At 32.4% G+C, this 27444-nt stretch overlaps 3 protein-coding genes across 5 annotated transcripts; 1 reads left to right on the forward strand and 2 right to left on the reverse strand.

The window, feature by feature from the left end:
• Positions 1–2503: 2503 nt before the first annotated feature.
• LOC102620597 (uncharacterized) lies at positions 2504–5009 on the reverse strand. Of its 3 annotated transcripts, XM_025101697.2 has the most exons (3): positions 4681–5009; positions 3709–3795; positions 2504–3594 (listed from the first exon to the last, which is right to left on the reverse strand). In XM_025101697.2, exon 3 carries the CDS (start codon positions 3532–3534, stop codon positions 2713–2715), a length of 822 nt encoding a protein of 273 aa, XP_024957465.1. In that variant the 5' UTR covers positions 3535–3594; positions 3709–3795; positions 4681–5009; the 3' UTR covers positions 2504–2712. The 3 variants fall into 3 exon arrangements, with proteins under 3 accessions (XP_024957465.1, XP_006488251.1, XP_024957464.1); XM_006488188.4 differs by lacking the exon at positions 3709–3795; XM_025101696.2 differs by lacking the exons at positions 3709–3795; positions 4681–5009 and adding an exon at positions 3960–4670.
• Positions 5010–20352: 15343 nt separating this feature from the next.
• Positions 20353–21650, forward strand: LOC102621052 (aquaporin TIP1-3). Its single transcript, XM_006488190.4, has 3 exons — positions 20353–20615; positions 20753–21003; positions 21106–21650. Exons 1-3 carry the CDS (start codon positions 20489–20491, stop codon positions 21478–21480), a joined length of 753 nt encoding a protein of 250 aa, XP_006488253.1. The 5' UTR covers positions 20353–20488; the 3' UTR covers positions 21481–21650.
• Positions 21651–21888: 238 nt separating this feature from the next.
• LOC102621321 (uncharacterized) lies at positions 21889–25102 on the reverse strand. The gene is made up of 9 exons (XM_006488191.4): positions 24884–25102; positions 24678–24763; positions 24496–24543; positions 24313–24401; positions 24189–24242; positions 23515–23582; positions 23371–23417; positions 23114–23211; positions 21889–22502 (listed from the first exon to the last, which is right to left on the reverse strand). Exons 1-9 carry the CDS (start codon positions 24949–24951, stop codon positions 22398–22400), a joined length of 663 nt encoding a protein of 220 aa, XP_006488254.1. The 5' UTR covers positions 24952–25102; the 3' UTR covers positions 21889–22397.
• Positions 25103–27444: the final 2342 nt, after the last annotated feature.

Below are 27444 nucleotides of genomic sequence, written 5' to 3' on the forward strand. Positions count from 1 at the left end.
TATGTATTCATAATTATATAACATGTAACAAAGTGCATTCAAGTTATCAATTAATAAGAAAAAATTAGTTCAATCACTTCTTTAATTTTTAAAATTAAAAATTATATCATTGATAAATACTCTCTCAAGTGTTGGGTATGCGTAGGGATTGCAAAATTAAAGTGTTTGTTATTTAAAAAAAAAAGAGAGAGAGAGAGAAAGTGAAGTGGCGGCAATAATATGTTTATATGGCGGCAAAAATTTTCGTTGGGTAGGTTTTATACAAAAATTATTATGTAATTAATAAAATATGTTAAGGATATTTTTGATAATATATATATTTTTAGAAAAGCTCTCTAACTTTTACTCTAAAAAACTTAAATTTTGGGCTTTTCTTAGTAGAGGTAAATTAGCTTATTTAAGTTAAAAAAACTCTACTAAAAAAATAACTAAACACCATAAAAAATTTTAAAAGTGCTTATGGAATTAAATAAATATTTATGTCTCTTAAATAAGCTATACCAAACAGACTCTAAGACTCGTATTGGGGTGGTGAGAAACTGAAATCATAGTGGGCAACCTAATTAAACACACCCCCACATTCACTGTTGGGAAAGAATGTTCGATTGATGGTTCTAATCCGGGGGCTATGAAACTGTAGAGACGGCTCATTGGCGTTCTGTCCTCGTTTACGAACCGCCTTTGATCCAGGTTCCCATGGAAGATTACACCATTAATTGAGCACCATATTTGCTTTAGTATCTTGTGGTAGCTACCGAAGAGGCAGATTATGCTAAAAGCGGCTGTAAGGGATATCGCCAATGGCTTACTGAGTTTGAACCGATTAAACAGCTTTCGTTGCATATATTAAAAATGCTCATGTCTGTTTCTGATAACTTTTATGGACGTCTAGGAATATCGGAATCTAGATAGGAGACCGGGGAAATTAATATTATAAAGTCGCAACAAGTGAGGATTAAGGACACGTAACTTGGAGATATTATTCATATTACCTAAGTCAAAGGTCATCTGCCGGAAGTGATGTTAATATTCCAATATTTAAAATTATTGCCATTTATTTACTTTTCAACCATTTTGTTACTTAATGTAGATGATACCTGAAGTCCGGCTCAGGCACTTGAAGAAATGATGTGAACACAAGTTTTGCTGAAATTATTAAGTGGACACATAAGCATAATACTGCAATTTTGAAGCTTTCTCTATTCTATTCTGAAAGGGAAGGTCATTGTATGTAGTGGCCACTATCTGAGCTATTTGCGTACATGTATCCCAAAAAAATAAAAGAAAAAAACTTGCGTTCTTAAATTCTCCGGTGTATGTATACCTATATTGCCAGTATCATCTGAGAAAATTGAAAAATTGCTTAAATATTTTCAACTTGCATGTCAAAAATGTATCGAGTGGCGAAGGGTAATAACTCAAAATATACATTTTTTTGTTGTGTTGCTCTGGGGTTTCTGCAGAAGTACAAGCTTGTACGTTTTCTTTGTGCTATATTAAACACACAGAGCATACAAACAAAAAAAACATCTGAATCGTAATCTACGAAGCGAATAATAAAAAATATTAGTATATCAGCTAGCCTATCCAAGCTGAAGATTTACCAAAATCACACGTAACATCAGCTGAGTATTTCTTGGCATATAAGCAACGGCATACATGCTCCAGCCCAGCTAAATCCACCCAGATACACAGTGGTTTATGACCAAACTTTTTGGCCATTGTATGGAGACCGAAGACTGGGTAACATCAGCATCAGCTATACCCACCGCTCCAAAAATGTCTTCTCATTTGGACTAATTTCTTTTCTTTGTTTAGTCTCCTCGTTTTATCTTCTTGATGATCAACCTTATCCCCGCGCATTGTTTGGCCTAGTACAGAGTACCTATACCCATCTTGACATTACCCTGCTAAAGCATCAGGAACTGAAAGAAAACTGTTTTAACCAACAAACTTGAACAGGAACAGACCTAACAATTCAAGAGACCAGGTTACTATTCTAAGTTCCACGCCCCGTAAATTGACTATTATGTTCATATGTTATGTCCTTTCTGACCACTACCCAGAGGTTGAGTATCCAAATCAAGGATGAAGAAATTTTGAGGCCCTATCTGCTTCGTTCAAGAACTTTGCCATTTTACACCAGCTGTTCAATAAGAATGGACTGCAATAGGAGCTGAATATGCAACAGCAATACAAAAGCATTTGATTGGCTCGGTGAACTTTCTCTCTTCCCCCGCCACAGCACAAAAAATGGTGTTTTGTTTCCTCATCAGTATTATACTCTGTACTCCCTACTAAATACAGGGAAGTGTTGACATTCAGTGAAGATAATTTCATCATTAGTCCGTTGTTTCTAGGAAAAATGCCAAAGATTTGTCACATCATATTGCAGATCTTGTGAATCTGTTTAAACCATAATATATTGCTTCAAATTTCTGTTGTTTTGTTCTAATGAGATATATCCAAAACAAATCTGCATCAGATTCAATGTTTAGCAGTGTACATGATATTGATATACCACCATCCCAAGGTAAGTGGGGCTTTCAAAACCACTCCAATAACATCACCACGTAGATGTACAAGAAGCACATTGGATAAACAACTAAGTTAAACTGCTATGTCATTTCAAAAACCGATCAGTGTGTCCAATTTACACCATAAACCACTAAAAATCAATTTTTTACAAGCCAAAAAACAATGTTTGCGATCTCATTGGAGCCTTTGTCGCTTTTGGTTGCCAATACCAGCACCTGAAGTTAAAAGCATCCCGTTGCTTGGACCCGATCCAGCAGGACAACTTGAAAAGTTCAACATGGATGTTGAACACATCTGAGAAGACATCCGAGACATCTGATGATATGGTGATGAATTCAGTGACGTTTGATTAACATTCATAGTCTCACAACCTTTAAGGGAAAATGGAGGAATTTTGAAAGGTTGCAAGGGAGGAGGATTTCTCCAACGAGGAAGCGGTCCAGCAACAAGGAGTGTTTGAAGTAGAGGGCCTGCCTCCATCACAGATTGCAATAGTTTCCCATGTTGAGGCAATTTTTTTCCCTTAGCAATACTGTCTATAACAGCAGTGCCCGGATCCATCTTGGTAACAGCAGCAGGAGGGACTAAACTTGTTGGCATAGAGCCATTGATATCTTGAACAAATGGTTGATTTACAAAACGACCCATGTTCCCCGAATCGGCCATGTTAATATTGGAGAACTCAGGGGACGAAACAGCATCGAAGAAGGAATCCACAGGTGATGAAATATGTGATTGTGGATTATATGTCTCCGATAGACTATTCGATTCAGTTATGCTTGAGTTTGCTTTGGCTGGGACTACGAGAGGACTCTCATGTTGAACATGGCGATGAATGCTGGGGTTCAGTTCTGTTGTGCTAGAAGGCATGAGCTTGTTAAGCAGGTTTTGCAACTGGTCTTTTGCTCCATCCCTTTCTTGGTAAGCAACCTTAAGAAGATTGAGCAAGTTCTTGACTTCCTCCTTCTGCTTCTTCAATGCCTCATTTGCTTCCATTTTTACTGTCTCCAGTTCAAGGGATGTGCACAGAAGCTTCTGTTTCAGATCATCGACGCTCTGTCAATTCAAATCAATTAGGTTAGTGGGACGGACATTATCAATTTATCAGTAAGACAAAAAGCAAAATAAAAAATAAATCAAGGAACAAATCTAACACACAAATTGACATACATAATCATTCTCAAGTCCTCAAAAGGTAAATAGTATCCAGAAACATTACAGATCGTTTTAGCTACAAAAATATTCCCCCAACAAATCCTGCTAATGAACAAATATTTTCAAGTTAGGAGAAATGATATAATCACAAATTGGGCCCATGATGCCATCAACAACTTTCTAGTCAAACAACTGTTGATTATTCATTATATAAGCACTAGCAAATAAACCACAAAAAAAAAGGCAGAATAGAAAGACCCAACTACCATTAAAGCAAAATTCAATACTTGAATAGCCCGCGGTCCCCATTGGCCATGAAATATCCCCAGTTCCCATCAAGACCGGCATACTACAAGTCCCGGTTTTAACTAGTACATGTTCTGCCCAGAAAATGACACAATAGCATACATTCCTGACTCCTAAAAAACAGAACTTTTATCATACAAACATATAATGTAATTAATATGATATAAACCAATGCGTCCCATTCTCCCACGGCAAGGCAAAGCCATCCAAGAAGAAAGTAAATTTGTCAAAACATGTTTTCACACTATTCCGATTCTATTTTCCCCAAAAAATAAAAAAAAGGACTTAAGATTTCAAAAGCCTTCTGCCCTTCTCTGCCAGATAAAGCAACCAAAAAGAACACGGGACTAAATGAAATCAACTACTGAACTGCGTGCTTCTTAAACAATAATGATATATGAATATGAAACCAAAATTGTTTCATTTTCGTAAAAATGGGAAAAAAAAATATTGCTTCATGGAAATGAAACAGAAGCATGAATAAATGAAACAAGAAGAACAAAGAAAGAACTAAGCACGACAAGTTAACAAATGAAACCCAGATGATATCTTGAGTAAGACAAAATCATACCGCAAATAAACACATGGTTAATGTGAAAAACAGAGGGACATAAATGCAAAAACAACCACAACCAAGAAGAAGAAATGAAGTTAAAAAAAAAAAGATATTTTCCTGCCCACCTCTTGATAACTCCAGAAGGAACCAAGCTCTTCCATTGTTTGGGAGACAACGAGCATAAAGTGCAAGAAACAAAAAATATTCAAGGAACTTTTTCTTTTTGAGGGAGAGGGAGTTTAAAGAAAGGTGACTGAAGACTCATTTATAGAGAGCAAGGAGACTCACATAGGACAAAAAGAAAAAATAAATTTCACATTAAAAACTTTTAAAAGAAAACAAGTCCTTGTCATGGAAAGAAAATTAAAAAAACTTCCAAAATTACTAAAGCTTTGAAAGATCCCATTTTTTCTACAACTCTCTCTTCTCTTGTTGTTGTAATATTGGAAGTCCTCCCTTTCTTTCAGGACCCTTGTCTGTTACTTAAAATAAATTATATATATATACATACATAAAATATCATAATTATATATTATTATAATGTGTTAGATTTTTCCATATACATGCGTTTGTGAAAATTGCTGGTTTCCATTTATGTGTTTACGCGGTTTTGTTCTTAGGTTTTTTGTTTTTTTAAGGTAAGTTTCCATAAATGCCCTTTTTGTTTTAAAAAATGAAATTTCCCTCCGGCGGCTTTTGAGGAGGAATATTGGTCAATCAAATGCAGAGGGCAGAGGGTGGTGTGCATGAATCATAATTATGTACGAAGGGCACTCCATCATTTTACACGACGTGTCCTCTTTTATTGGTCGATCAATGATGATGCATGTAAAATTATTCTCCTTGTTCATCTAACTCTTTTTACGTCGGCAAGCGATTTGGCACCAGTCACCAGTGCCATGTGGTTTTGCCTCCATAAGAGAACAAGGAAACAACATTTCATGTTTTTAACATAAATTATGTATATGATGATCAACAGGAGACAAAACCAGAAAAAAAGTTCTCTCAAGGCTCAAATATGCTCTCATATATTATAAAAACTTACTTTGCGTTCAGATTGTTCTTAAATTATATCATGAATCATGGACCCATTTTCTTATATTATCCTCCTAGGTTGCCTTGTGAACTGCCCAATAAAACTGAACTGTATTATAGTTGACTTATTATCTAATGTTCTTATTCTATTTATCTTCTCATCTTTCCCAAGCACCATTTTTTTCCCCTCCATTGCTTAGCAGCCTATCTATAAACAGTCTATATATAGTATATTTGTAATAACACAGTTATCTTATTTGTCTTTTAATTATGCCGCGTGTAAAAAAGATACTGACGTTGGCAAAAATATGAAGAGGTTTTGCTTGGAAAACTTTTAGGTACTAATTAGTCATTAGACTCATTACCATTCTTATTTAATTACCACTCAAAGATGAAGATATGTATAAAATAATAATAATAATTGAGATTTGCGAAGCCGTGATCTATTTATGGTCTGTGAGTGAATTAGGCAATCGATAGAGCAGAGATAAAAGGGACTCAAGTCAAAGCAAAAACGTATATGCCATTTTTATCCTCTCAAATTTTCTTTATCTTCATCCATAACAAAATGGATGTATCCATGCAAACTTCTGAATCTGCTCGTAAAACATTTCTACTGTTGTCGAAAAAATTTTTTTTTTCCAAATAATCAAAACGCTTCCACATGGCTCAATAGTAACATCCTTATGTCACAACAAAATATTCAATTTGTTATCTAGTCGAAACAGAATCCGCATACCTCATTTTTTTCTTTTGTCCTCTAATTCATGAATATAATTTATTTATCTTAAAGCACAAAACCAACCTGATAAAACCTTGTTCTGACAGAGACAATGAACATGGATGAAGAATTTCAATTAAATTTCTTTTGTTATCTCTCCGACAAAGCGGTTTCGGCACTCTTCACAATTTATTTAATCTCATCTCATATTTTATGTATACACATCATCAAAGACCAATAAGATAACCACCGTGTAAATGAAATTCTGTGAGCTATTTCGATCTCGACCATTAGATCAATTAATTATGACAATAGATTGTGTCATTACTCCCCAATCCAACTGTTATGTTTGAAGTAGCATGCATCTAGCGTACAACAGCTCGGTAATTCAATTTGTTTCACATAATTTTTAACTTAATTATACTATACGATGTTGAATAATTAATTTAGAGGGTTCGCTTTTAACTAGGAAACGGACAAAGCCGCTAAATTTTATAAATGCATGTGCATCGATTAGGACAAAGCTGCTCGATTAAAATAAGTTTAGGGCCTCTTAGTACAATGAATCCAGTGACTTGTATTAGTGTGTGTATGTTCGTGTTATTATTCTTTAATCTTTGCTGTATCATTTGGCCACCCGCATAAGCTAGCTAGCTCGTTGTCTAAGTCTAATAGCTCTACTTAGAATAATAATAAGCGAAGCTTAGGGAAGTAAAATAAAAAGACAATTAAGAAATTAAGATCGAAAATCAAACTTCAGTTCTTTTCTTTTGGATTCACTCGAGGAGAAGATCTATCATTATTCAAAATATTAGACTAACTTTAAAAGTCCCAGTTGCTTGTAAGTGTTAATCATTTTGACTGCAAAGTTCAACCACTCGTTATAACATTTTTGATATCTTGAATTTTTTTTCCACCTTTGAGGGATAATGTCCTACTTAATGTCTAAATTTACATACGTGCACCGCCACTTCTAAGGAGGCTAGCCGGTCCCATTGTTTATAATTTGCTTCCCATTTCCCATTGTTTCTATTTGTTTACTTGTTATAAAATTCAATGTGCTAAATAATTTATTAACATTTTTACTTATATATATATATTCCAATCTAGAATTATAAAGTGTAGGAACATCCAGGAAAAACGCATAAACCATGTGGTTTAAGCACTTCAAGTTATAAGTTTTTAAAATCCCGCGGTTTTAAAGATTTCTCAAATTTTTCCAACACTTTAAGATCCTGAATTAAAAAACTACACACACATAGATATATATAGACACACAACACACGTACCATATTATTTTGAATTAGTCTTTCCTTTAACCAAATGTCGTCTTTCTAGACTAATCCGGATAATCACATAAATTTAGCTTCAATCAAATGTGATAAAATCAACGTGTTTGGGTAGAAATTTCTAATACATTCTAATCGGTGAAGGTGGAGTATTAACCTAGGAGGCTAGGAGCTAGAGTCACCTTATAGATGCCTAATAGATAGACATAGGGGGCTGGCCTTGGCCATGCAATGCAGAGCAACCGAATTGGGGGGGTATTGAAGTAATTGCGCTTGAAGAAATGGTCCATAAAAGTAGAGACCAGTTGCCCCTTTTTAAGTTTTTACCTCCCTAGCTTCCTAACGGGTAACGACTTTACCTGTCGGCCTAATCATGTAAAATCGTGAATATCAATAAATAAATAAATAATTGTAATTTACCCTCAATTTTTATTATTAAAATAGAATAAAATAAAATAAACCGTTCTCTCATAATTCGGCGGTGCCACGTGTCACCACCCAGTTTAAGAATCTATCTCTGCTCAAAGCACTTTTTTTCCTGTTGCTGCAGGTGGGTTGGATTATATATATTTAGTTTTAAATTCTTATTAAAAGATTTTTTTTTTTGTATTAATTAGTGAATTAAAATTTACGTTGTCTCTATCCATACGGTGGGGTTTCAGGAAATGCTGTTGCAAGCCAATGGAATTGTCCAGTAGTGAGATTGCACATGCGGATTAGGTGCAATTCCATGTGGAGGCAAGCCGTTTCGCGACACGTGGAAGACCGAAAAGACGAAGTCAGAGAACTTACACTGCACGTGCCGTACGTGTCCCTCGCTGCACTATTGACACCACCGTGCGGCGTGGAACATGCGATGCATCCGATTACCCTTTGGTGGGTTTGCACGTGCCGCACCCTTTGCCAACAGAAATTTGACCCAAGCAAATTAAAATTGAAAATCTGTTTAAGTGAAAAACACTTTTTTTTTAAAAAAATTTTATTTTATTATTATTACCATTATTATTTTGTGTTCATTTTTCGTGATGGGTTGATTCGAAGAAAGCAAGTCTACAAACGGCATTGGCTTGCTACGCAGTGAAGGATTGTAGCTTTGTTTGTAAGCCACAAGACAGAGATAAAATTTGGCCACGGCATTGGATTTTTATGTGAAGTTAGTTCAGCGCGGTCTGATTTGGGTAATACGACAGTTTTGAGTTAAATCCACATCTATACAGCCACACATGTATGTACCAAAGCTTTTATTAGCTTGTAGATATTCTTCTACTGGTGGACTGGTTTTACAATCTTGATTTGAACTTCAAATTGATTTGCGTAGGCAGACATGTTAATTCTGGTAACATCATCACCGGTCCACACGTTTGTATATTTTTCTTCATTTTCCACCATGCGCAGCAGTGGGGTTTGAGAAATATTGTTCGCAAGTCAAATGGTCCCTAGAAAGTTTGTTCAAGTAGCCATTGCTATCAAATGTTTGCTAGCTAGCTTTTTCCAGTTTGTCATGATGATGGATGAAAATATATAGCCTTCTTCTTCTTCTTCTTTTAGCTTTCAGCTAGTTAAGATTGAAAAAGTGTGATTACTAACTAACTCATCACGCGGTATTATGACACGTTTGTGATTGACTTAGCTTCTCAATATCCCTAGTTATGAAAACACGCTTTAATTTACTTTGCATGCAGCTAATGTTCACCGATCATCCACCCATTTTATTCTCTGTACCTAAAGATTTCATTTATGACTTGTTTACTTGAAGGTTTAGGGAATGAAAATGAAGGAATGGGAATGAAACTCATGTTTACTTGGCTAAATGTAATTTGAGAATGTGAATAAAATGTGTGGGTCTCATACATACAATTTGAGAATAAATAATGAAAATCTCATTCCCATGGGGGGTTGGGAATGGAGATTTCTATTCTCTGAACTGACTTTTGTATCTCTCTAATTTTTTCATATTTTTTAAACCACTCTCATTTATTTTCATTTTCATTATTATTTTTATTAATTTTTTTAATTAATATAATTTTTATAATAATATTTATACATGTATATAGTAAATGAAAATTACATTATTTAATACTATGGGTATGTTGGTGAATTGATTCTCATTCCCATTTATTTTTGCCAAGTAAACATTGAAATCTCATTCTCATTCCAACTCATTCTCATTTTATGAAGTGAACGCACCATTATTCTCAATACTAGGTGATTTCATTCCATAACAAATGTGTTGAAATTAAACTTTGGTCATGATGACAAAGAAATTAATATTAAGCGAGTATATATTGAACTTATGAGAGGTTTGAGTTGATAATTAAATTTGTTAGGTAAGAACTCACTTAATGCATTCCATGCCATGAGAAAATTTTGTCAATTACAATTATAGAAAATCCCGAAAGCGGTGTAGCTCTTGACCCGTTATCAAGACACATCTTGTCAGCCAATACCGATATTCGTTAACGTACTTGACATGCATAAACAGAACGTTCAAAACACAACAAACTGGAAAGATCTGGAAGCTGAAAAAAAATTAAACATCTTTAATTAGCTCATAATAATCTATAGATACTACTCTGCTTCTTCACATACAAGAACAAGAATTGGTTATGCCTGTTTTATTCTAAAAGGTGAAATGCAGTAACATCATTGCCATGTTCGAGTCGATCCTCTTAGGATTCTCTAGCTACCCTATATCCCAACATCAAAGTAACAGTCCAATTTTGCTACAGAAAACATATTTGACTAAACACGTACGCAACAAGAGGGTTTGGTATTTGGTTTCCTTTGACTGATGCGACACAAATTAATGTTTTTTTTTATTATTTTCTTAACTTTGAATAAGCTAAGATAGGTTCATAATAATGATCTTCTTTTCGCATGAAAAGCAATCGGCAACGCCATTGAAGCTTGATACATACATATGTATGAGCATATGCAATAATGATGAAAGCAATAAGTTTGGTGTATAAGTAGGTGTATGTGCGGCAAAAGGGTAATGAACTCAATTAAGCCTGTTGCTGTCTCCTGCTTTTGAACTTTGACTTAAATGTGTGAAATATTTTGATATGGCGTATTTTATATATGAACACCCTTAGTTGGGGTCCATGGCAAGAAACTGGAAAGAGATTTTTTGGAATATCCCGTATGATGATGTGAAGAAGACAATCTAATTAACCCACAAAAAAAGAAAAAAAAAAAGCATGGAAAGGGGCCTTTAGTCAGAACAATTCTGGACTAATTGGCTTTCAACCGAATCATTGCTGTAATAATAATGATGAGTTGTTAGTTAATTGAAACCATATGATATTTAAAAGAGAATTGCTTGACTCGAGTTTTCTGCTTTTGTCGTGGAATCTGTGGAATGGAGAGAAACTGGGCCCTCGTTAACAAGCTTCTTTTGCCATTGCTAGCAAGAAAATCTGCATCCAAATATTTTCTTATTAAGGAAACTTAAAACCACAGCTTTTGGAGATTGATTGTATGAAATGAACTAACAATTCGTTCAATTAACTTATTCATTTGTAAAAATTCACTATAAATCAAATAGAACCGGACGTATTATTTTTCTCAAGCTTGGCTCTAAGCTAGAAATTAATATCAAGAAACATGTACATTGATTTTTCTCTATTTCTTTTTAACAGATGTGACATGTGTGATCATTGTGGTGTTAATATGATTGGGCTGGACTAATTTAGATGGACCAAGTGAGTTAAGTTGGGTCTAATCTTATTTCAAGTTCACGTGATTCAAGCCTTGAGAGAATCTATAATTCCCTTGCAATGATATCAAAACCGTTAAATTTTAATGGATTCAAACGGGATCCACATCCATGCTATCAAAAGAATCAAGTACAATAATTACTTTGAAAATCTCGTCTAAAGGAATAGTGGGTCAAAAACAATCATGATTAACTCTATTGTCTGTCTAAAATTGTTTAATAATTTTAACCCTGATGAAAAATATCACCTTAAAATTGTTATTAATACCTTTTTCATTACTGATTAGAAATTTTAGCCAAATACTATTTCCTTTGTAGCTTTTCTCCCCCCCCCCCCCCCCCCCCCCCAAAAAAAAGGAAAAACGTGACATTGAAATTGAAATTGATCATTTTAAGGATGAATTTAAAGGATATAACAAAGAATTTTAGAAGTATGACAATATATTAGAACGATGAACAAATAATTATGGACAGTAATGGCCCCTCATCAAGTTAGAATTTAAATATCTATCAAATTTCATACTCAAAATGATGTGGAAGTCAATTTTCCTTTATCGAAGCCCAATAATTCATCCGTTAATAATAAATCGAATTATGAGTTCTGCATCGTGTTCTTGTCTCTAACTTATTTACTTTCTTCACTTCACAAAAGGTATTCATCCTGTTGAAATCCTTCCTCAGCTCCATTTCCACCCTGGTGTCTCCATCATTATTTTTCTCATTGTTTGAATGGCCCATTGTAATCATATCAATTAACACGAACATAAGCCAAAAATAAAATAAAGAATCAATTAGCCATGACCAATGTGTCAACTAAAATAAATGAAAAAATCGAAAGATATGCAAAATCAACAACATATTCAATGGAATACAAAATCCGCCTAACAACTCTCATTTCATTAAAAATAAACAAATTAATTATATTTCTTCTTTTTTTTTTACTTGTAAAACTTAGGACCAGTTTGGGAATATTGTATTTTTTAAAATAATTATTGTTAACTATGTTGTATAAATAATCAGTTGTAAAAAAAATCAATTAATGTTGTGTTTACTTGCTGGAGTGGGAGTGAGGAGTGTGGATTCCTCCCACTCCAGCGTTTACTTCCTTTAAATGGGAAGGGAGTGGGAATCCCACTCCGTGGGCCCCACCCATTTTTGGAGTGGGGAGTGGGAGTGGGAATCCACTCCCACCTCTCCCTTTTTTACCCTTTTATTTTTTTTAATTTAATTTAATTTAATATTTTATAATTAATAAAATAAAATAAATATTATTATATTTATTTGAATAATATTATTATATTTAACTAAATAATAATTTGCATTGATTCTAAGTTAAAATTATTTTAAAATAATATTATTATATTAATAGAGAATTAATAAATGTAATATTATTATATTTATTTTAAAAATAATAGTATTATATTTATTTAATATTAATAATAATAAATAGTTTATTCTAAGAAAATATTAATTTTGTACTAAATAATATTATATTATTATTTTATATAATAATAAATTTAATATATTTATATTAAATAAAATAAAATAAGGTTTCATTTTGTATTCAAATTAATAATTTATTGTTCATAATTAAGAATATTAATAATTATAATAAATTTACAAATATAATAAAATAAATATTATTCATTAAATATATTTTTTATTAGTTTTGTAATTAAAAACTATAATTCTTTAAATAAGGATAAAATTGTAATTTGAAACTATTTACTCCCAATCCAAGACAAAGTAAACACATAAATTGGATTCTGATCTCTAATCCATACTTCCATTCCAGTGTAAGTAAACAACATACTCCCACTCTCATTCCACACTCTCAATCCTAGGATTCCCACTCCTCAGGATTCCCAATCCAATCCAAAAAGTAAACGTTACCTAAGTGCTTGATAAATTTTATTTTCAAAAGTAATGTTGAAAACAATTATGACGTTTGGTAAATTTTATTGTTAAACTACTGAGAGCAAACAAATGATTAAAATGTACATAATGTATGATAAAATTTATTTATACATATAAAAACATGTACACATAACATGTTTAATGGTATATTATAATAAATTTGCCTAAAAATTTAATTTAATTTTTTTAATCTTATAATAATTGATAATTAAATTTATAATATAGTGAAACAAATTTAATAATAATTCGACCAAGAAATTGATATTAATTAATTTATATTGATGAATTATAATAAAAATTATTAAAATATTAATTTTGTTTCTAATTTGAATAAGGATAATTTTGGTTTTAAGTAATAATTTAAGGATATTTATAGAATTGTATTAAGGGTAAAATTAGTTTTCAGAGCTACTCATTTCCTACTTTTCAAAATCAATTATAGGAGGGACTGATTTTGACAAAAGTATTTTGATTTTTTTTACCAAACACTAAAATTAACTTTTAGATTTTCAAAATCACTTTCAAGTCTTCCAAAAGCAATTCCAAATGGTCCTTTAATGGTGCTGACTTACCAACGTAAAGAGGATGAAGGTGAGTTGCAAGCGTTACGACGATGGCCCGGTTAGACGGCCACTTTCGGTGGATTGGCGATAATTCAGTCAGGGATGAGTCCAAGACTTTTTTTAGTCCAACCAAATTTTATATATTTATTGTAAATTTTGTTGTGAAGTGGTCGTTTAGTGGCGAAGCTAAGTGAGGGCTAGGCTAGGCTATAGTCTCCCTTGCCCTCTCAAAGTGTTTTAGGAAATTACCATTCTTATATGTTTAATCTACTCTGTTATTAAATATATTACAACATTTTGAAGGTGTATCAGTCGTCTATCATAAATTAACAAAAGTTATCTAGTGACCACTAATCCGCTAGTTAATGTCTGTAAATGATAATGTTATAAAGGTAATTTAGTCTTTTAACACAAAGGAAACTCTAACAAAAAATGACATTGGTGTCCTATTTATAGGACGACGACATCGTTTTCATCTTTGTGAAATAACATTGTTTCACTGGAACTTGAACTCACTGCATCAAAATTGAAACAACTCAAATAAGAACAAAATGCAAGCCTAATTGAAACAAGAAACAAAAAACATGCACAACACACACATCGTATCTCATCTCAGTATCTCACTGTCTCATCCTCTTCTTCTCTTCACACACATACATAACACAAAAACAATGTGGTAGCTAGTAGCACACCACCACAGCGACAACACTTAGATCCGAGACAGCACGATAAATACAGAAGCAACCCATGCCCTGCAGTCATCGATACAGCCTGCAGCATGTAGTTAGAGCCACTCCGAATTTATTGTTTCATGAGCAAATCTACTCCTTCAAGCTTTAACTTGAATTTTTGATGATATGCTCCTCCAAGTTCCAACTCGAATTTTTTATGGTGTAATATGTATAACTGTTAATAATATGTACTGCTAATATTTTTTTATGGTATAATGCATATAATTTTTTTATATAATTATTAATAATATTTACTACTAATAATTAATAGTTTCTTTAAAAATTATATGCATTAATAATAAAATCAGAAAAATTCATGTATTGAAAGTTTACCTTAATTTTTGGGGTAATTTTATCTTTTTACCTTAATTTGAGTTTCATGGTATAATTATGTGGTTGTGAAATTATTTTGAGTTGTTGGGTGCAACTTCTATGTGTGATGTGTGTTATATATAGTGTAAAATAGTTTTGGCTAAATGGAGACATAGAATTGTTAAAACTTTTAAATCTCAATTTCTTAATGTGTATTTTTTAAAAATGATTATCTAGTTAATTTGGCTTTGAATTTCCTCCTCTTATCTACAAGGTGGGAAGGTTTGAGCGTTCTCTAATTGTGAGAATAATATTTTTTAAAAAAAAGCTTTGTACAAATAAATAAAAACTTCGGAAGTCAACATGGGCTTCAAGCTAACAACTCATGTTATTTGGGCTTAGACCTTCAACCAACACATGAAAGAGTAAGCCCTTTGACACCCTTTAAAATTCCTATTACAACTGCTTTTTAATCGAAATTACTTAAATAGCCTAACACAAATTAATTCATTTATTATTTTAAATTGAAGTTTATCTAAACATTTAGATAAATTTTTTTCTTAATAAATTTTTTACACCCATCTCATTTTATAATTTATATTTATATTTATATTTTAATTAATTTTTTTTTAAAAAAATTATGAGAGTTTAGATTGATGAAGATATAAATTATATAATGAGAAGGAAAAAAATTTAAGATAATTATATTTAGGATTTGTAAGCAATTTAAAAAGAAATATTTTTTTAGTAAAATTTTATCAGTAGATAGTTAATTTTAATATATAAATTTCTATTTTATCAATCAAATTGATGGTATTCTAGAAAATAATATTAAAAAAGAGGTGTTATAAAGATTTTTAAGGGGTATAAGAAGCTCCATTCTACCGCAAAACATCCGGGGCTTTGGGTTGGAAATGAAAAGTTCAAAACAATCTCAACAACCTACTTTGTCTAATGATAAACATGGATTATGATTAGATTGTTTACATTTTCATACGAGTAGAAGTAGCGATATTTGACTCCCTTAATTTATTTCACCAGCCCCCGATAGTCTTTTTTTTTTTAATTATTATTTAGTCCTTGAATGAAATTACAGGAAAGGATATTTAGATTTACTATTTGAATTTACCAATTTTCTTAAATATAATAATAATAATTTTTTTTTATAGATTTTCAAAAATCGAAAAATTACGGTCAATTAGATTCCCTCTCTACTGTGTGTTTAGTCATCTTGGCTTGGACTCCTCTTCTGGTTCTTAGCTAATAATTTCCGTTTCCTTAACTGATCAAAGAAGACTATTAGCTACTTGCACAACTGTATTTCTATTCTATTTAGAGACAAGAAAGAAGACTTAATACACTACAGCCTGCCGTTAATTTTCAGGGAATGTTAACTTTGAAGTGGGTGGGTCAGAAACGGAAATTATTATCATTATTTGCATTTTCTGGCCATTTGCACCTTAATCAATCATCTTTCTCAGATCCACTATGATAATTCAAAATTTTATTTTCAGAAGTGCAAACTTTAGCAAGGAATGAAATCTTCTACTTTCCTAAAATCGAAATTCTTTCCATTTCTAGCACTTAAAATAGTAGCCCCATGTTATCTCTATTGGTTCTGATAAATGCATTTTATATATGTATGGTGCATGCTGTCACTTTTCAGAAACTTAACGAATAATAATAATTATTATTATTGTTATAACGATACTTACCAATTTTAGTTACCTAAATAAATTGGATTCAGATTCAGATTTGAAACCTTGATCTGATCCACTATGACACGAAAAGTTGTGTAAATCCCAGCCAGCCACCTTCTTTATCCAAAGTACAAACAATAAAGCAAGAAACAACCACCTTTGCTTTGTTATAATTTATTCTTATGGCAAAGCTTATGTTACATTTGCTGTAACAAACAGTCAGTACATTTGGGTGGTTGGATTTTAATATTTTTCAATCCAACGAATGAAAATAACTTTAACCTAAAACGAGGTATGTGTGTAATAGTTTTTTACAAAAATTTTTATTTTGAATCACATATTTGTTTATTTTTTCAAGTAAGTCCTCATTAATTTTGTATAACTAAATGACTTTGTTAACCATCTCTTCTACATTTATTCTTAAAAAAATTTAAAGCTTTTACTATATTTTTATAAAGATCTAAATAATTATCATATTCATAAATATTTACAAATTTTGAATATATATTTGTATATGTATTTATAATTTCTTATCTCTCCTAAGAATAAAGTAGATTATATGTATGTATGTATATAAAATTTATATTTAGCATCTTGGATTATAAGAGATATTATATGTCATAAACATGTTATGACTCTAATAAATTACTAGAAAGATATTACAATGAATAAATCATTAGAATCTCTAATAATTTTACAAAATATATAAATTATTGAGTTACCACATTCTAACTATATACAAAGAGGATTTTCTTATGAAAGATTTTAATTATTTGATCCGATCAATGATTCAAATATGTGGGAAAATAATCAATTAAATTGATTTTTACTATATTTATTAAATAAACTAGGAAACTCAAATTTATTTATAAATGATTTAGAAAAAAACAAACGATACCACATTGTAGCTATATACAAAGAGGATTTTTTTACGAAAGATTTTAATCCTCTAATCTGATCAATGATTTGTACATGCAGGAAAATAATCAATTAAATTAAATTTCACTATATTTATTAAATAAATTAGGAAACCCAAATTTATTTATAAATGATATAGAAAAAGTAAACAAAATATTAGAAATTAATAATTTTAATGAAGAAAACATCAAACAAATTAAAAAGTTAGGAGATCAAATGAGTAAAAAATTTAATAAGGTTAAACAATTAATAAAAAACTTCACATTGAAGATAATGATATATTAAAGTAAGAAATTGTTAATATAATAAAAAAAATAATAAATATAAGATTAAACAAGTTAGAGATTCAATTAGATAAAATAAAAACTTGGTACTGAATTTGCTATAAATATAAATAAAAAACTTAAACAAATTGAAGTACTATTGTAGTGTAGTTTGGGGTTTAAAATAAAACTTTAAAACTTATTGATTTTTTCATAATTATTAACTTTTGTGAGGACTCAAAAATTTATAGCTGTAACTTACAGCTGATGTAAAATAAGCTCCGCCTATTCTTATTAGACGGCCATTGAATGGTTCATATGAAACCTCCACAATCTAGTCTAGATAAGATTAAAAACAATTATATTCGTGGACAAGATAAAAAACGAATGCTAATCAATATTATTTATTTATTTATTTATTAATTGCAACGCTAAGGTCGGTTCGATCGACAGTTACTTGTGCTTATATATTTTCAATCACAAATGCCAAGTCCACTAGCTCCTCCTCGCATTACCTACTTCATTTTCAATCGGCACTAACAGCTCACATGAGCTTTTTCTGATCTCATTATCCATTTAATATTGAATCTTCGTCGTAGCTTATTGACTGTTCATACAATATGTATATATACAACAAAAATGATGTGATGGACATGTTATTGTCTGTTTTGTCAGCTATATTTTGTTTTCATTTAGTTGATTAAAAGCGCTCTTATGTATAATTTAATGTCATCACGAGATGATTCTAGCCCACTAATAGCTTATTAATTATGGCCCTTACATGACTCTAGCCAGTGGGTTCAAAAGCAGTTGTTTCTCTCATTTTGCATTAGGGTTTCATGTATATTTATTTCTATTCCAGAAAAAAAGTGGGTAAACACATATAAAAGTGAGGCGATATTGAGAATAATGGTTGAATAAATTCTCAAATGATTAATATTTATGCACTGAAACGGCAAAACTAAGTATGCATGCGGTGCATACCGAGTAATCTCAATAGGAATATCTTTGTACATGTCATTATTCAAGAATGATGATCCACGTGATATATTATGACATTTTCATTTTTCCATTTATCTATGTGAAGGAATGGATCAACTAATTAATTCCAAATACGAGTGAAATACTTAAAATATATTTTAGACTCCATTTATATATATGGTTTGTGTATACGTGTTATACATTCTACATTCATTGTATACTTTACCTCGTTTGAGACTTTCAACTTTAAGCTCGTGTTATGAGTTTAGCGAGTTGAATTACAATTAATCAACTGAACTTTAAAAAATGAAAAACATAAAAAGGAAAGAAAGAACTCGAGTAATAGAAACCAGTAACATACTAACATCTAGCCACTTCTTGGGCCCAAAGATCCAGATCATACGATTGAATTTTCTATGTCATCATCTGAGCTGCCATACCATCATCTCTCCAAGATTGCCCGCTAAACAAAACTAAATTCTGATTTCCATAATTAAGTTGAGAGATAATATCATCTCCGTCCCTATTTTTTATATTTTGTCAAATAAAAAGATAGCTCGTAGATTCGTATCAAACAGGTCCTTGCATCACACTAAAATGACCTAATTATCCTTAAAATGTATTTTTCATTAGTGACTCATCCTCGTAAGTATTTACAAGTATGAGATAAATCATATCTATTTTAGAAAAAAAATTATAAGCTATGTTGGATAGACTCCTTAACTATATTATGATAGTTTGTATTAGATTTCTGGTAACCCTAAATTTTACTACCAATAGATTGATATACAATAATTTTTTTTTAAAATAGTGCATACTGATTAGGAACTTATTTGTTTCAAGTAAGTAAACTATATTCTTATTTGAGAAAACAAAAGGACTTAAAAGCGCCCTAGATGCTAATGCTTATTATTATAGCATCACCAAAAGACTCTTCAAATAAGATTTTATTACTTATTTGAAGAGTCACATCAACATTTAAGGCTCCAAAAGACACTCAAATTAATATTCTTCAAATAAGAAATGATCATCTCTCTTCAAATTTGAAGACTTACTTTCTCTCTCTTTAATTTATATTTTATTACTTTTTGTTGAAGAAAAATATAAAGGTGCTTTAATTACTACTGACTTTTTCTTTTAAAAATAGTTATTTAATTAAAATAATATTAACTCATTTATATTTGAAGAGTCTTTTGGAGAACAATATATTTTTTCACTCATCTATTTGTTACATAGGTAAGCAAATTAATATTTGAAGAGTAAAATTTATAGAGCTTTTTGGAGATGCTCTTAGCTCATCAAGTTGATTATTGCATGATAATGAAGCCAGCATAACTAAGTAACCACTCTCATAATTTAATCCAACGGTCGGTTAAGCAGATTACTACAAAAATCATTGACGGTCCCGCCTAATAGTCGGTTTGATCAATATTTTCTCCGCCCTCAATTGGCCCGTCTTAGTCACACCCAGCCGTACACGTGGCATTCTGGGAACAAACGGGAGGCCCGCCCAACACATTTCCTTGACAATGACAGGTGGCTGCCAGAAAATGCTTCCCTCCTTTTTCATTTTTCGTTGAAAATACCGGATAGCAACCGGCTCTTCCCGCACAAACCGTTACCTTGAACATTCACTATATATAACTGCCTTCAAAGCGCGATGAAAAACTAAGAGACAGACAGATCCCACCCAGAAAAAAAAGAAAAAAAAAAGTTATTGTAGTTTGGCTATTATAAGTTCTAGAGCTCGAAGCTAAAACTAAAACTTGCCAAGAAAATTAAAAAATGCCCGGAATTGCTATCGGAAACCCGGCTGAGATCGGCCAGCCCGATGCCCTTAGGGCGGCTGTCGCTGAGTTTTTCTCCATGGTCATTTTTGTTTTTGCCGGCCAAGGGTCTGGCATGGCTTACAGTAAGCCTCCTACTCTTGTTACTTCAAAACATTTGACGTGGCCAATTTTTGTTAAAATTTGTTTCCTAATGTCTTAGTTTAGTAGGCACAATAACATTTTGGAGTTGGGAACTAATTAAACCATATTTCCGTGACAGGCAAGCTCACGGACAATGGAGCAGCAACACCAGCAGGTCTAGTGTCAGCATCAATAGCTCATGCATTTGCCCTCTTCGTGGCGGTTTCTGTTGGCGCCAACATCTCCGGTGGACACGTGAACCCCGCTGTTACTTTCGGTGCCTTTGTTGGCGGCCACATTACATTTGTCAGGAGTATTTTGTACTGGATTGCCCAGTTACTCGGATCTGTTGTTGCTTGCTTGCTTCTCAAGTTCTCCACTGGTGGATTGGTAAATGCCATTCAAACCATTTTTTAATGAAATATTATTGTCTCTATATCTTGATGAACTAAAAATGTTTTTTCAATTTTGATTTTATTCAATTTGTTGCAGGAAACATCTGCTTTTGCCCTGTCATCTGGAGTTGGCGCATGGAATGCAGTTGTGTTTGAGATTGTGATGACCTTTGGACTGGTCTACACGGTTTATGCCACAGCTGTTGACCCAAAGAGGGGAAACATTGGCATCATTGCACCAATTGCAATTGGTTTCATTGTTGGTGCCAACATCTTGGCTGGTGGTGCCTTTGATGGTGCATCGATGAACCCTGCGGTTTCCTTTGGACCAGCAGTTGTCAGCTGGACATGGGACAACCACTGGGTCTACTGGCTTGGCCCCTTCATCGGCGCTGCCATCGCCGCCATTGCCTACACCGTCGCCTTCATTTGCCCAAACACCCATGAGCAACTCCCATCCACTGATTTTTAAGAAAATTGAATTAAAAATCTTTTTCTATTTAGTTTAAGTGTATGCAAAGTTATACGATGAGAGTTACTGGATGGGTCTATTTGGCTTTCGAATTGTGGGCGGTTTCATGTTTGTTTGTATTCGGCCTTTGTTAATCATCAACTCCAGTGAAATCGTCTTGTTTTTCTTCAATCATTTGGTTGAGCAAGTTTATTTGTTGTCTTTGTTTGATTAAAGATTTGCAGTCAGCAACTCAGTATAAGCAAAGAAAAATGAAAAATATAAAATTATATCTGAGGCTCCAAAACCACAAATTGTTGGTGGTTTAAGGATCCTGAATCGCTAATAATGTCCAATGTCAGTGCATACCCATCCCGCTAAGAACAATTATGTTATAACTTAAGTAATAATATATATAAAGAATGGATATTAGATGGTAGAAGTGAACTTCAGTAATCACTCGATGCACAGAAAAGTTATTTACATTAGCCACCGCTGTTTAACAGCAAGTAAGAGTTTTGGACGTGCGGAGAAGTAGATTACAGAGTTCTGCTTGAAATAGGAAACTTTTGGGCATTATAGGTGAATCTAGAGCTTCCTTGTGAGCATGGATAAGGTATAGAGCTTCATTCAGGGTATTGCCTTGTTAACGTTGAGACAACGGTAATCAGAATAATAAGTCTGGATCTTATTACCAGGTTTTAACATATCAAAGTCTAAAATCAAACAAAGGTGGCATCTTTGTTTAAATAATTAGCAGTGCTGGCTCAAGTAAAGCACATGGCAGGCTATATTTGCGAATTGCAGGTACACGCTAGGCAGTGTCCATTTTGAATCTTTCTTTTACTCCCCAGTTGATGGGATGCAATATCTTGTGAATTACCTTCTAGAATTATTTGTCACTAACTGTCAATCAGTAACCAGAACAGTTCTAACCTTCACTTTTTCTTCTTCTCCTGGCGTTTACCCAGTTTTGAACCCCGTTGCTTGAGCATATGTGAGTAAAGTTTGATCCAGGCAAATGGATACATCACAAATACAACCTGACCCAAACAAAGGAATATTGTTAGAAAGTGTAGACAAGCTAAAGTCAGTATATAGAAAGGGAAAGCAAAGCAATGAACTGCCTGGACTATTAATATTATCATAGAGCAAATTGTGTGTGCTGTAGAATTTGTAACAAATGGGACACATATGTTTCAGAAAACAATGGTTGAAGATATTTACTCCTTTTATCAATTTGGTAGAGAACTTGTGTCCGCATAAATATGTGGAGTCAGTTTCAAGTGCATGTTTGTTATATCAGGCTCTGAAGATGGTAGTGTATTGTGCATATGCAGCTCACGGAATGGGAAAAAGGTTGCAAGTCAAATGAGTACTGAACTGAACTTCTTGACACAAAGTTTGTTCCTAGAAGTATTTATGTCTGTAACAGGGATATTTGGGCTACCAGTTCAGATTGCAAAGTAGTATAAATGGGGAGCTTGTGTTGGAACAAAGTAGAAACTCCAATGCATAACGAGTCGACGATTGTGTAATTAATCAGTCCAAGGGAACATATATCCACTGCAGGAAGGAAATTGGCTTTGGTGCCAAGGAATAAAAAGCCAGCTAAAATTTCTGCATTAAAAAACAAATTTAGTATCAGACGTACCTGGACAACATTGTAATAGCTGAAAGGGAGGCCAGCAAAGAAATTTGCAAAGATATTTTTCTCTTTCATATATGGAAATGCTTGGTTTAGGAGTAACACTGCAATAAACGAGGCAAGAATAGAACAAGTTAGATGCTAAAAACTGACAATAAAAGGAATGAAAAGGGGAGCTATATCCTAATGATATTGAATCACCATCTATATCATTCAGTTGATTAATGAATAAAAGCAAGATGAATAGGTATCGATGGACTCACTTTCCCCAAGTACTCCTATAGGATATAGTGGAATGAACATAGTGTACCTACAAATATGCGAAAGAGTTATATTAAACTGTTATGCAATTATAACTTTTGTTGTGTGCATATGATATATGCGGAAAATAAAATGTAAATTAATACCTGAGGTAGGTTAGCCAATGTGGACAAGCTCCAATGGTGTTTAGAGCATAAAACGGATACCTAATTACCTGCATCAAGAAGATAGTCATTGAATCTCAATCCATTAAGATCATGAAGCCAAACTCGATATTAAAACAAAAAATATCTACTAACTACTAAAATGTTACGTAAAAAGGAAAGACCACAGAACAGATACAAAAAACTTCTATTGTGTTCAATGGAAAGAGAGTGCATCCAAAGCACTTACAGAAAAAACACATACACATACACATGAAGAAACGGCTGAAAGTAAGAAAGTTACAATCAAAGAAACTAAATGAGTGCTGGAAAGAAAATCTGACTAAATGAATGCCTGAAAGAAAATGTGTAAGAAGATTTACACCTAATCTCAGGTAACATTAAAAGGGTACAATTTTTCCCAATAAAAAAGCTTTAATACTGACAATCTGATCAGAAACATTAAGTTATATCAATTTAATTGTTTTTAAATGCAATGTGAACTGATGTATTATGCCATTCTCTTCATAATGATGTCAATAAATAAGCTCATCCAGGAATCAGACAACGTTAATTACAAGTCAAAGTTTCTTACTTTTAGCAAACAGCCCATACAATTTGCAAACAATTACTGAATTTTTAAGTAGGCACTAGGCACATAAGATAACAGAACTCACCTCAATTAGACACCAAGCAAGAAAAGTTATGAAAAGTGATGGATGATCCTGTACCTGTTGGAATTTAATGAAAGTTAAATGCAACTCGATTTAAATCTAAGTATCAGGTGATATTGTCAATAACCTGAACAATTTCACAAGCAGTTACTAGGAAGAAAAGAGTCCTTCCACACCATTGCATAAAAGGAAGCCAAACTCCACTTGGAAGAATTCCTTAAAATTCAAACAGGGTTTTGTTTAGAAATCAAAATCAACACAACCCAGATCACATTCCTGTCATTTAAAAAAAATAAAAAATGGAATGTACCCACGGCTCCATGTACAACTTCAAGGAATGCAGCCGTTTGTAGAATCCCTTCAGTTCCAAATCCATAAATTAGCAAACAGAAAAAAAAAAAAACATTTGATTCCTAAGTGTCTGATGGAACAATGCAAAATATGAATGTGGGCAGCAAAGTTTATTAAAAAGAAAACCAAAACAAGACTGACAGATAATTTCTCCGGCAGAAGCAAAGGTTCCAGCAATGGACTTGGTTGACAAAAGGTTGCTTAGTAACATAAAGATAGCAACTATCCTGTCAGAAGAAACAATAATAAACCAAACATGAGTATAGCAAAGACAGAGACAGACATAACTAACTAGAGTCGAGAGTAGAGATCATGAGAAGTGAAAGATGATTGTAAACTTTTATTACCAGCCAGCTGCTTGAAGAGAGTTGTAGCCAAAGAGATAGAGCTTAATCGGTTGACGTTGATGAGCCATTGTTGTTATCAATTGTGGACTTCCGTTTTGTAAATATGTCAACGAGGCTATAGCTTTCGTCGGTGAATCTCCGCGCTGTTATCATATCTAAAATATTCAGATATTTTATAGACCATTTTTGTGGGCAAGGCGTGACTCAATCTAACAATAACAAAGCAAAAGATTGGTCCAGTCTTTAATAGAGCCACAAAGTTAGCTGCACAAACTTAAAAACCGGCCGGCCTATGTTTATTTAGGTCTTGTTTGAGATTTAAGTAACTATTAAATAAAAATTAATAATATATAAAAAATATAAATTTTAAATAATAATTTTAATAAAATTATTAAAAATATAATAGATTTTTTATTTTACAAACGAAAAATTATATTAATATAACTTTTAAGTTACAACTGTTAATATTTACCAAATACTTTAATATTATAATTTTTAAATTACAACTACTTTATCCTCAATCGCAAACACCCACTTAATTGCAAAGAGATAGTAGCCCAACTTCGGCCACCTACTACTCTTAGGTAGACTTGGCTTCTATCACCCCTCTAAATATCTTATAAAATATTCAGTTATTTTATAGACCATCGTTGTGAGCTTAGGCCGGCTGGGTGGCCCAATCTAACAAAACAAAAGCTTGGTCCAGTTTTAAATAGGCCCACAAAGTTATAGCACAAGCTTAAAAATTGGCCGGCCTTTCTTCATTTAATTGCAAGGAGAGAGTACCCCAAATTCGGCCCCCTACTAATATTTGGTAGAGTTGGGCTTCTATCAGCCCTTTAAACATCTCTATAAAACTCATATTTTTATGTTTACGATTTTGACCTTAAGAAATATTATGAAATAAAAAATTATCTTTTCAAACCCCATTTTTCATTCTTCAATGCCGGTAAATTACGGTAGAAAAGCTGATTGAACTTTGAACAATCCAAACTAAAATAGAAATTTTAACAATCCACACAATAAAATATATTAGATTTTTAAAAAATTCTTAAAGATTTGATGTTAAAATTCACTTTAGAGAGAGAAACTTTAGATCTTATGGGATTTTTGTTGAGAAACAAAAAGGAGTGATGATGATCTGAAACAAGGTTATCAATAATATGAGAATTGCTTAAATGAATTTATATTTTAAGGAGAGATCTAAACCAAAATGAAAATATTATAGGTCACACAAAAATTTTTTAATGAAGTTGAAAAGGTTTATAGAGAGAGAAAAATCAAGATCTTTTTTTTTTTAAGAAATAAATATGTAGGAGTATTCTTATAATTAAAGAGGAAAAGAAGTTTATAATAGTTTTTGAGGGATGGAAATAATATCATTCTAGCTATTAGGTATCGTGCACATAGAACTGAATAATCTTCATAAATAAATGGTCTGTAATTTTGAGGTAGATCTGACCTACTATGAGTTCAAATAAACAAACTGTGCTATTTAAGAGTTGATATAGAGATTATGGTATACTAATGATATGCACGTAAATAATATTTATATAATAAACTCATTCGTATAACTCATGTGGTATAACTTGATATAAAAGCTTAAAAGTGGAATTTTTTTATTTTATTTTTATTTTTTAAGATGTGAGGAGGAAAAAGAAAACGTCTTGTCTTATCAAATACTCATAATCTCAAGATATTAAAATGAATGTTTATTGTGTTATAATCTCAAAACTTTAATCTGGAAATAATTGAGGAGGTAAAATGAAAAAAAAAAAAAAAAAAAAAACAACGTTCTTTGGTCGAACTTCCTCTTTAACTTGTGCAACTGGAAAATGGTTGCAACATAACTAAAGACTCCTGTCCTTTTCTCCGCTTCAAATACTGACAAACGCGGACCAATTTATCGCTTCCCTGATGTGGCGATAACAAATTCGCAGCCACTACAAGCATAACTGCTGTTTTTTGTCTTTGAAAGGATTGAAAGATGGTATTGCTGGATTGGAGATGGTTTCCATTAGTCGGTTGGACCCAGTGCCATATGATTGACCAGCTTGGGGGATGTTGCATGTCCACATCATGTTTGCTAAAATGCTAGTGTCCATTCATTTTTCTTCCTCACCTTTTTTCTTATTCTTCTTTTTTTTTAATCAAAAAAATCTATACCATTTAAAACTATGTGCTACTTTTTCAGGGTCAGCTAAAAATAATTAGCATCTAGCCATAACGGAATTAATTAAATAAATGTAATGGACTTGGGTGGGCAACCACTAATCTTGTATTTGTTTACAAATTTTCAATAAAGGTACTCCTAGGACCATTTTGCAACCAGAAGAAGAATCATAATAATAATAATAATAATAATATTTCCATATTAACAACTCTTCTACGAAACAACAACCTGTAAATTGTTAACCGATGTCAACTCACCTTTTGACCACCAGTACTCACTAGTTTTAGTTTTTGGCAGGCAGGTAAATGTTAACAACCAACAACATTCTTTAGTTTCTCTTGACGACTGAAAGTGAAATATTCCTGAGCGCGAATTATTCTTGTGCATG

This window comes from Citrus sinensis, chromosome 8 (assembly GCF_022201045.2).
Source record: "Citrus sinensis cultivar Valencia sweet orange chromosome 8, DVS_A1.0, whole genome shotgun sequence".
In the NCBI taxonomy this organism is placed as follows: Eukaryota; Viridiplantae; Streptophyta; class Magnoliopsida; order Sapindales; family Rutaceae; genus Citrus; species Citrus sinensis.